This window comes from Channa argus, chromosome 5, assembly GCF_033026475.1.
Source record: "Channa argus isolate prfri chromosome 5, Channa argus male v1.0, whole genome shotgun sequence".
NCBI lineage: Eukaryota > Metazoa > Chordata > Actinopteri > Anabantiformes > Channidae > Channa > Channa argus.
Window position 1 is genome coordinate 6760300 of NC_090201.1, and position 10520 is coordinate 6770819.

The following is a 10520-nucleotide window of genomic DNA, read 5'->3' on the forward strand; positions in this document are numbered from 1 at the left end:
AGCTATTTGATTCATCCTCTCTCTCTCATACGCACACAGCCTCTTTCACACACCTGTCTACACTTGCACATTGGTGGAGAATTTCAGAGCAGAAAATAGGTTTGTGCACCACAGAATGCGGCTGGATTAGATTTATTATTAATCTGACTGGATGCTCTTGGAAGAGCAGCCCCTGGATCAGTTTGCAGCTCATCATCTGTCAATTACAGATGCTTGTATCACTAGTGCCGCCTACTGTACCATTATGGAAAGAGAGCACCGAGTACTGAGACTTTTTTCAGGTGGTTTTATGAAAAATAAAGCACACAGCACTATATTTTTAGTTTTTTCCTTTACTTGTTATTTTAATTCCAAGTTAACATGTTAAAAAAAAACAGGTGTAACACCTAATTTCAACAGAGGTTAGGTAGTATTTATGTAAAAGCTAAAACTTGTTAAAAAAAAAAAAAAACTAGCCTAGGAAGACAGATTTCTCCAAGCCATCCTCCACTTTGGTGTACTCCAGGTGAGACTTGAAGTACTGGCTTTTGTATCGTGGGCTGTTACGGACGTACTCTAGGTAGTCGGGCGTTCCAGGACAGATGACGTTATCAGCCAGCAAGACACTGCCTCTCCTGAGGAGGCCACACTCCTGATTCAAAGATATAAAAAATTATTGTCATGGTAGGGTATAGTGCGATATGTCTTAAAATGAGTATTACCAACTTGCCTCCATCAGTTTCGTGTCAGGAAGGTAGCGATCCTTCCAGTGATCCAGGAAAACAAAATCAAATGTTTTAATCCCAAACTGCTCCTTCATTTTGGGAATCCAGTCCCCAGATGCCCCTTCAACTAACTGGACCTAGAAAGAAGAAACACACTGACTTTTACACATGGTTTAATCCAATATAGTTTCACTTTGTGGAAAGATGGCGGGCTTTACCTTGTCCTCTAGTCCTGCCCAAGCAATGACCTGACGAGCAATCGCAGCAAAGTCTGGGTTAAATTCAAGAGTGATGAGCTTGGCATGAGGGGGCAACAGACTGGCAATTCGCACTGTGGAGTATCCACAGTAGGTCCCCAGCTCCAGAACAGTGCCTGGGTTTACCTCAGACACTACAGAGTCCAGAATGCAGCCTGTATTCAAAGACAGAAATAGATAAACACAAATAAAACCTAACACAAATACCAAAACATAAAATTGTAATGGGTTTATACTGGAAATCATGTGAAAAATCTCTACCTTTCTCATCCCCCACATTCATGGCCCACTCTTTGTGTATGCAGAACTGATCAATGGCTTTGACCACGCTGTGAGGGTGTCCTCTAGTGGCATTCTTCTGAACTGCATCCAGGAGCCTCTGAACGGAGAAAGAAACCGAGCATTAGTAAGCTATTACAATATACACTTCTTCTCGAATTACAATGCACTTTAAAGCGTGGATATGGCAATATCCACCCTTCTTCCATCATGTGTGTCCTAGTAGTATCATTTTTATTATAGGATTTATTTGTGCAGCCAGCATCTGTTCTCCATGTGTCCATGTAGATGTGCACACTACTACCTTTAATAAAACTTTAATCAAACACTGCACTCAAGGAAAAAAAGGAGTTTAATAAACAAGTGCTGATTTAGGGATGCAAAGAGCTCAACATATCATATGTTGACCAAGGGAGACAATGACATGGATGCAAATATTTTTCTTAGTAGTCTGATCCATATTTCTTGCTCACACACATCAGTTTCCTGTCAGCAGATCCCTACTCAGACCTGACTACGGGTCTGTGTGAGTTCACACAGCACCAAGTAGTAGGTGGTGGTGGAAAGTGACTTCCCTTACTTTTTGAATCAAATACTGTGCTTTTACTCCCCTACATTTGTTTCAGAATCAGGTTAGCGATACAAAATACAAAACAATCCAATCATCCTAAATTCAAAACATAGGATGATCAGAACAGTGTATCACGATCCATTGTTCACAGTGATAAGAACATCAATGCATCAATAATATTAGTCCAACAACATCATTTTTGTTGATCTGAAACAAGTCATTCTGTGTAAAGAATAATTTTATTTTTGGCCTTTCAAGTAGTTTTTGTTATTGTAACATGTTTTTACTGCTACGTACAAAGTATTTCTATACAGTGGGAGTCTAGTAGTAGACAAGTGTTGAAATTAGTTTAGGGGCAATATTTGTTATAGTCCTCATACTTTTTGTGGGGGGGTGGGGGGGTTGGTGCCTCGGAACCACATTGGCAGGGCCTTTAGTGATGAACATTGCTGATTGGTCAAATAATGCACAGCATCTCGAACACCTGGTTTATTTCTAAGCCAGCTGGACACAGAGTGGTTTTGTTTTGCTTGCTACAGAAAAGCTGCACTGTAGATTATAGCTGCAATGGTTATTTTTCATTTCAAGCGCTGATGTTGATAATCAGGGCTTAAACCGAATTCTCTTAGAGTGTGGAAAGAAATCTTAGTTTTTACTTTTTACACACAGGCTGCTGCTGAATAAATGCTACAGTAGTACCACATTCTGATCGAAAGATAAAAAGGCCTGAAGTCTTTTGTTTGCTCAGGGGCAGACAATAAAAAAACAGATGGATGGTTAAAATGGATTTAGCTGTTTGTAACAATGTATGTCCATTGCATGTATGGGTGTGGCTCTTCTTTGGTGGTGGGTTCATGGGGTGGACTTTGTCTTCTTTACATTGTATGTTGTAAACCCATGACATGATACCATGATACAAAGGTTACATTTTCTACTGCAGTTTACAGATTACGAATAACAACATTACAGATACGTACACATGTACTAAAGTGTCGTTTACATTTGTGCTATGTGTATGTAGCTACTTCTTCATGACTATGTCCCCTGACAGCATGAATCCCATGATTATGGACAGTCAGCTCTGTAGCACCACATCACATCAGTGTGATGTCAGGGTTTCTCTTGAGAGAGGTGTCTATAGTGAAGGCACACCTGTGGACGAGTGGACTGGGTCAGTGTGTCCATCATCTGCTCCAAAATGACATCATACCAAAGTAGGGCCAGTCCTGCATGATACTGCACAGCGGCTGGGATAACCCATCTACACAGAGCATATAGAAGAGCTGCTCCACCAGCGCAACTGTAAAGAAGCGTCAGCCACATCCTGCAACCAACAAAGAGCATAAGAGTCAATTCAACGTGATGGTATGGTGCTGCATTATGGAAGGAGGATGGGATAAATGAACCAGAGACACACATCTGCATGAGATAAATGGAAACCCTCACTCTACCTCTCCCTTTGTGTTGGTATAATGAGATGGGTATTTACTATGCAGTGTCTGCAATATTGTTACTGCTCCTGTTTTCATTATCAGCTACTAACTCACACACATCTAAGCTGATGCCACTGTGGGGTATCTTTTAATATCAGCTCCAATAAGCACTAGAAAAAAAGACCACATTTTGTGTGCAGCTTTCCCTCCACTCTCAGAAGCAATTCGTTTGTTTAGATATCTCAAGTACAGATGAAGTAGGAAGAAGGAGGAGAAAAAGCACAGCCAGAATTCTAAACAAGCGCTCTTTCTGTGGGAAAGCAGCGAAAAGCGTGACTGGAAACGAGTCCACCTTGCACTAAAAATGCAAGTATGAAAAGGCAATGGTGAGGTAATTCCTTTTGATTTGCAGTTTGAGTTGCATGGCAACTGTGTGGGGGTTAAGAGCCGTGTCACAAAAGGCAGAGCACTAGGACTTTGACCTTTACTTTAGTTTCATCCCAACATCCAAAAGGAGAATCACAAACTGACATGCAGAAGAGTCTTGGCATGCTCTTTTATTTATTATTTGTACAATAAAAGCTAAAAAATTCAAAGTTGTCATATAAAAGAACAGAAAGACAGGAATATAATATTGTCACAATATCTAAAATCAGTTTGTTATTAAATATATGGTATTGGTGGTAAATGTTACATGACAGAGGAGTGTGACAGAAATGTCCATCTGCCACTAAATCTAACCTTCATTCTCCCTAATTTCCCAATGCTACATGTGCACACACACTTCAGGCCAAAACAGGAATTAAAATCAGCAGCACGCTCTCTTCATCATCACAACACTTGTTAGGCACACACACACACACACACACACACACTAATAACACCTCTTTAATTCTCTCATTAAAATCTAACAGAAAATGAGACTTACATGTGTGGGCAGGTGGCACTCCCTGTGTTCTCCTCACCTCCTCACGCTGCTAGAGGAAAATCCAGTGAGTTGTCTAACATATGCCCGCCTTTACGTGAGACTAACTCCTCCCTCCTTATCCTTCCATCCCCCTCTCGTAGGGGGATGGAAGCATGCAGGGAATACATAACAGGTAAAATCTCAGTGCTTGCACACACTCGTGGACTGCAAAAAGGGGATAATCTTCTCTTAGCATCTATTGGTTTATTAGTGTTTATTCTTAGTGCAGTTTGAACCACTGCTGTTAATTATGTGAAGAGTGTGTGTTGTTAAAACTTTTAAATTAGCGAGTAATTACAACCTTAAACGTTCTTGTTTACTATTCCCCCTAATATGTAATCAAAATGAAGTTGCTGTTTGTTTTTAATATACAGTATATCTCAAAAATGATAGAATAGTTAGTTGTAAACTTTTTCATTTATTTGAATGAATATTTGTCCTTTTTTTCTTACTTCAACTGTCAAGGAAGTAGCGAAAGGAGAATACACTTTATAACTCAAGAGCTGTGTGTGAAGGCACTTTTCCAGTAAGATGAATTTTTTCTTTGGTCATTGCTGTGCTTTAATTAGATGTGAATGCCATGAAAATACTCAAAGACCTAGCAACGAAACTGGGAAAAGGTCCTTAGTCAGACTAATAAATATTGATGAAAGCTTTGCTCATGATGCCAGCACCAGACTATTGCCCAAGCTGACCAAGTCCCATGTCATGTTCAATGTGTCAGTCTGCTCCTGAACAGAGAGCTAATCCACTGGGTCCTAAACAAGACAGGACCGGTGTGGTCTAGGAGACAATCCAAGGGTGTTTTAGACACTGGGCAGCTGTGGCTCTTTTCTCTGGCAGCAGTTCCAACATGGTCAAGAGAAACGAGCTGAACTGGGCGGCTTCCTCCCTCGGCCACTCGTACTTCTCCAGCAGAATTTCAAACAAGCTCCATGGCTTGAGCTTTGAGATGTGCCGCAATAGTCCTGGACAAAGTAAGAAAGCAGACAATGCACCACAGCTACAGATAAAGGAATTTTATTTGTTTATTTATTTTTCTTTTCTTTTTTATTATTTTCTCATATTTAGATAGAATAATGTTTTGCAAATACATTATTTATACAAGATTGGTGATAAATCACAGTCAGTATGTGTGAGGGGGCTCTCCTTTAAAGTATAAAGTACTATAATAACGAAAAACCCATTATGCTGACTATTGGCACACTAACTAAGCCTATATGTCAGATGCCTTTACCTTTATGGTTGAAGTATCGTTTGGAATTTCTCCCTGAGAGGGCAAATTGGGATGGGAGGGGTCCCAGCAGCTCAATGATGTGAGCGATATGATCTGTGCAGATACATAGATAACGTATTATCAGCACACTTAGTAAAATCTAAACCAAAAACTCATGCACTAAACAGACCAAACCTTCCTCTCGTGAGAATGTGGCTCCTGATTGGGGGTCAAACAGATAGTCCCCTGTGGCCAGCTCAAAAGCCTACAAACACACAAAGGCCCAAAATATGGTCATAATAAATCTAGAAGTCATTATGCTGGAATGAAACATTATCAATAATAAGAGATGGGGAAAATCCTGATCTGTGCAGGTGCTCATCTCACCATGCAGGCCGTGCTCCAGATATCGGCTGGCGTGTCATAGTCAGCACCAATTAAGACCTCCACAGAGCGGTACTGACATGTCTGGATGTCTTCAGTAAAGTGCTTGTGCTGACAGGAACAGAGATAACATTTAATGTCTCACTATAAAAGTCACATCAGCTACAATGGTTGGTCCTCTGAGCTAAATGTTAACATCATCGTGCTTACATCACTAACATGCTGGTGTTCAAATTGTATGTTGATCATATTTACCTTCTGAGCTCAGAATGTCAGCATTTTCTGATTAGCACATGGCACAAGGTACAGCTTAGGCTGCTGACAGCGGTGTGAGCAGAGTTTTATGTAGCATTATTTGATTAATCGCAGTGTGCTGGAAAAATAAAATTTCGACCTAACAGTAGAGCTGGATGAAGAACACAGGATCATCAAACGTTTGTCCAGTTCATCATGGGAGGACAATAATGTTTGTACCGAAATTATGGACCATCAAATCAATCATGCAATCATTGCTTTAAAACTACGACATATGTCAGCTGTGTTTGACACTGGAGGGTGGTTAGTGTAATATGGCAGTGTGCTCTACAGAATTGGCCTGTCGTATTATGTTGTGTTGCAAAAAAAAAAAAGAGCTGTGTAAGGAAGGTTCACAGGTTTCACAGGATTTGTTTGCATGTTGAGTCAATAGCTCACCACCCAGCAGGCATTGCCCAGGTCGGCAATTTTGATGATAACTTTATCAGCATTCTGAGGCTTCAGTAAGTCCAGATGGGCATCTGATTCACTGTCACCTAAAACACAAAGAGTTTGACAGCTAAGAAGCTCAGATTAAGATAAAGTTTGAGTGGCCTAATTATACTAGATAGCTAGAGTACAGATTGCTGTTAACAGTAAACATTTAGTAAATATTTATATATAGACTAACCACAGAGAGAGGACAGTGACGGTGGTGGCAGCTCCCTGTCTGCAGTCTGTTGCAATAAAATTGAGCTAGAACCTAAGACAGGCGCATCTGTGTTGAAGCGTGTCCACGAGCAGATCGAATCTCTGTGGCTGTGTGGAGCTGAGCCAAGTCCATCTTCTAACAGCAGAGTCTTTCTCCTTAACGTGAGGTCGGGACCTATGAGCTTAGAATGACAGGTGGTACTACGGGTGCTAGAGGGAGGAGTGACATCAGAGAATGACACGTGAGGTTTGTCTCTTTGTTTGTGGTCTGATGTGCCTTCCTGACCTCGTCGACTCCTGTCTTTCAAAGTCAGCCTTTTTATCGGGCTCCCAGAGAACTTGCTGGACTGCATGGATCAGAGGTCAGTAAGAAGTGATAAAAAGTTTTTGCTATTTTGCTTAAACATCACCACTTCAAGCCTTTGTTGGAAATGCAGCAAACCATGCAAATTAAAGCAGATATGTGTAGGATTTGGTAATGAAAATAGCTAGTGCCACCATCCTCTCAAATCTTCTCAACCATCAAACAAAAACGCTGTTTAGGAATGTGATATGTAGTTGTTAAATGTCTGTTGCCCTGCCCTTAGTAATTTCACATCACCTAGTATGCTCAAGGTGTTAGGTATTGCCAAGATGCAATTAAGAAGCTCAAGTGCAGAGACAAACACAACATCCATCTTACCCACTCCCCAAGAGTGTGGAAAACTCCGGTCAGCTTCCCCAGCAAGTTGGACAAACTCTTACACAGTCATAGCAGAAAGTCTAATCATAAGGTGATTGTAACAGAAACATAAATTATGGCAATAAGAAAGAAATGAGCGCACTCACCTGCTTCTCTGTAAGGCCTCGGTTTCCTGGCAGAACATCTGTACATGAAAGAGGGCACAAAGATAGTACAAACATATGCCTGAATTGTTTAATATAGACATATTGCACAGATTAATAATATCAAACCTATGTGTGACTAACTGCGTGCAACCAGCATCATTAACCTGTGGAGCTGGTGATAGCAGAAGAAGGAGGCAGCTGCCAAAGCTTGGTTTCAGTCGCCAGTTTCTGAATATAGACATGGTCCACTCTCAGGAGGATGTTTTCTGGCTTAATGTCTGTGTGGATAATCTTGCATTTTGTGTGCAAGTAATCTAGACCCTGCAGAACCTGTGATATTAAATGAAAAGTGACTCAGTGGCAATATTAAAGATATTCTGATCACAAAAAGACCTCCGTTACTGATGAAACAGAAGGGAGAGCATTGAATACGTGTTACGTGGCACCTGTCTGAGAATGTTCTTAATGCAGGGCAAAGGGAGACCAGCATAGTTGGACTTGACAATCCACCGCAGCAGCTGGGGGCCCAGCACCTCCAGGACCATGCACACATCTAATGAGCAGTTAAGGACACAGTTTCATTTAATGCAGCTTTGATATTTACAGTTTGTATTGACATTTGGAGACATCTGGCTAAAACACATCATGGATTCTGAAAGGAGTGGATAGAAAAGCTACAGTACAGCTGCACCACAGGCTGCATAGGAAGTGACTGTTGTAAGACACTTCATGTCTCTTGAAAGGATACGCTCTCCATTCACTCCAGAGATCCTGAAGTCATCAATCAGTTGCACTATTCTCTCACGCGTTGGATCTTTGGGGTCACTGTTTCTTACCTGATCATCAAATATTCAGCATATCACAACCACTTGTGTAATGTAAACCACAGACCACTAAAATTAAATAAATCCACGAATAAACATAAAGACAAGAAAACAGAAATGGCACATAGCACACTGACACATTTGAGAAGTTTGATCTCATCCAGTGCCGTCTCTGTAAATGTTTGAGCACTCTTCACCACCTTCAGAGCCACAAAACACCTCTTCCTGCCAGTAAATGATAGTGCATGTTAGCCCCTACTGTGTTGACATATTATATTATATGACATTATATATATATATATATATATATATATATATATATATATATATATATATATATATATATATATATTATTGTTTATATATATATATATATATATATATATATATATATATATATATATATATATATATATATATATATATATATATATATATATATATATATATATATATATATATATATATATAATTTTATAATAACCATAATATGTTCTTTATATAAAGTGAGAAGTACTTACACCATATCCCAGCAGAGCCACACAGTAGAGAAGTGGCCCCATCCCAACTTTTTAATGACTTGGTAACGGTCAACAAAAATCTCTCCAATCTCAACAGGATAATAACCACCTGCACACAACACAATGTACCAACTACATTACAGAAAAGGCACAAAAGCGTGTGTTGGTGTTTGTTTCTAGGGTTCTACCTACCAATGCTATAGTCTGCAGGATTCTCCTGCTGCTCGTCATAGGACCCCAGAGGCTCAGGTATCTGTACAGCTGGAGGGCAGAGGGCATGTTTGCTGGGCAGCTGGGAGGATTTAGGACTCCCTGCTGTATCTGGGGAGAAGTGAGGGCTGGATTTGGCGGGTGGATTAGAGGAGTTAGCTGGAAGAAGTGCTGATATAGCGGCAGCATATGACGACGACATGTCTAAGTGGCTCCTGATGAGTTTGCGTACAGCTGAAGAGATGAGCCTAGATGACAGCAGCACTCGGGAAGAGCTCTACAATAAAAAGCGTGTTTACTTTCAAAAATGGTCATCAAAAATCATTTCCACATATCTGATCGGGTCTTTGTCAGTCACTGGTTGCAGTAGGCTGGTTGTGTAGGCAATGACATTTCAAAAGGGCCAGTGAATGTGTGTGATTATTTTTAGCTAGATGATTGGCATGTCAACGTAAATAGCTCCTGACACTGGCCTGGCTGCAACTAAACTCTCCCTGATATTACACAAACTCCAGCAGTGTGGGCATTGCCTGCCAGTTCAATTTAAATAGTGTCCTTTAAAGCAACTAGGTGATCAGAAGAATAAAGCCTTACAGATAGCTCTCAGTAACTGGTTTTTATTTTTTTTATTACTATTTTTTTTCTATTTTACTACTTTCCAGAACGGGGCTGTGAGGAGGCACCGATGTCTTCAAGCGATCAAGTCATCCGACATCAAAAGGACATTTAAGAAAATACCTACGTTGTAGCGGTACTTCAGAATAAGAGTGTACAGGGCACAATGCTTAAACAGTATCCACTTAACGTTAACTGGTTAACAGTTTAGCTGCTAAATTGTTTACTACTATTGTTTAATATTTTTTGTTTTGTTTTATGCTGTTGGATATTTTAAATCGTTAAAAACTTTACTAAACCCTTTGGAGAAATATGGCAATAGTCTAACTACAAATTAAACTGCAATGAATATATGTAATGTATTTTTCCTGCACTCTTTCTTAGTTAGCTCGTGTGATGTTTGTAATACTTGTTATGTTAAATGCATTTTGAAAACTACCGCTTGCCATTTCTCAGGTAGCTTTATTTTGAAGGTTTCTGCAGGAAGTTTAGTGTATTTCAGCGATGTACTCGAAAAAGTTTATTACATGTTTCTGTAACGATGAGACAAAACCCAGCGTGCCTCATTCGCTCGTTAAAAATACCCAGCAGCATTAGAGGAGCTGTTTACTTACCTCTGTGAGTTATGGTTCTTAATATTCTTAACGGGAAAGTCGATGGAGACCCTCGGCCCGCGCGCCTTGCTGCTCCGCTCCGTGTGTCTGAAGAGCAGGCAGGTCCAGGAATAGCAGACTGCTGTTGCTGCTGCTGCTGCTCGGTGTGTTTC

The 10520-nt window shown here is 40.3% G+C and overlaps 2 protein-coding genes across 3 annotated transcripts; both read right to left on the reverse strand.

The window, feature by feature from the left end:
• Positions 1 to 375: 375 nt before the first annotated feature.
• comtb (catechol-O-methyltransferase b) lies at positions 376 to 4304 on the reverse strand. Its single transcript, XM_067505792.1, has 6 exons — positions 4173 to 4304; positions 2964 to 3135; positions 1223 to 1340; positions 923 to 1116; positions 710 to 841; positions 376 to 631 (listed from the first exon to the last, which is right to left on the reverse strand). Coding segments are annotated over exons 1-6 (798 nt in total). The 5' UTR covers positions 4175 to 4304; the 3' UTR covers positions 376 to 451.
• A 690-nt stretch (positions 4305 to 4994) lies between these two features.
• LOC137128093 (SRSF protein kinase 3-like) lies at positions 4995 to 10508 on the reverse strand. Of its 2 annotated transcripts, none has more exons than XM_067505791.1 (15): positions 10369 to 10508; positions 9122 to 9416; positions 8930 to 9038; positions 8546 to 8633; positions 8333 to 8420; positions 8031 to 8137; positions 7749 to 7914; positions 7585 to 7610; positions 7439 to 7495; positions 6737 to 7103; positions 6505 to 6602; positions 5815 to 5922; positions 5623 to 5692; positions 5449 to 5541; positions 4995 to 5179 (listed from the first exon to the last, which is right to left on the reverse strand). In XM_067505791.1, exons 2-15 carry the CDS (start codon positions 9339 to 9341, stop codon positions 4995 to 4997), a joined length of 1782 nt encoding a protein of 593 aa, XP_067361892.1. In that variant the 5' UTR covers positions 9342 to 9416; positions 10369 to 10508. The 2 variants fall into 2 exon arrangements, with proteins under 2 accessions (XP_067361892.1, XP_067361891.1); XM_067505790.1 differs by having other exon boundaries at positions 7585 to 7622.
• Between the last annotated feature and the right edge of the window lie 12 nt (positions 10509 to 10520).

Bases quoted from the DNA above. Each gene is read 5' to 3' on its own strand.
- comtb (XM_067505792.1), bottom strand. The intron at 1,117-1,222 runs GTAGAGATTTTT...CTTTGAATACAG, and splicing joins GAATGTGGGGGATGAGAAAG to GCTGCATTCTGGACTCTGTA. The intron at 632-709 runs GCAAGTTGGTAA...TCTTTGAATCAG, and splicing joins CTGACACGAAACTGATGGAG to GAGTGTGGCCTCCTCAGGAG.
- LOC137128093 (XM_067505790.1), bottom strand. From the start codon at position 9,341: ATGTCGTCGTCATATGCTGCCGCTATATCAGCACTTCTTCCAGCTAAC. The intron at 7,104-7,438 runs GTAAGATGGATG...TGATCCATGCAG, and splicing joins TCCACACTCTTGGGGAGTGG to TCCAGCAAGTTCTCTGGGAG. The intron at 5,542-5,622 runs GTTTGGTCTGTT...GTATCTGCACAG, and splicing joins CACATTCTCACGAGAGGAAG to ATCATATCGCTCACATCATT.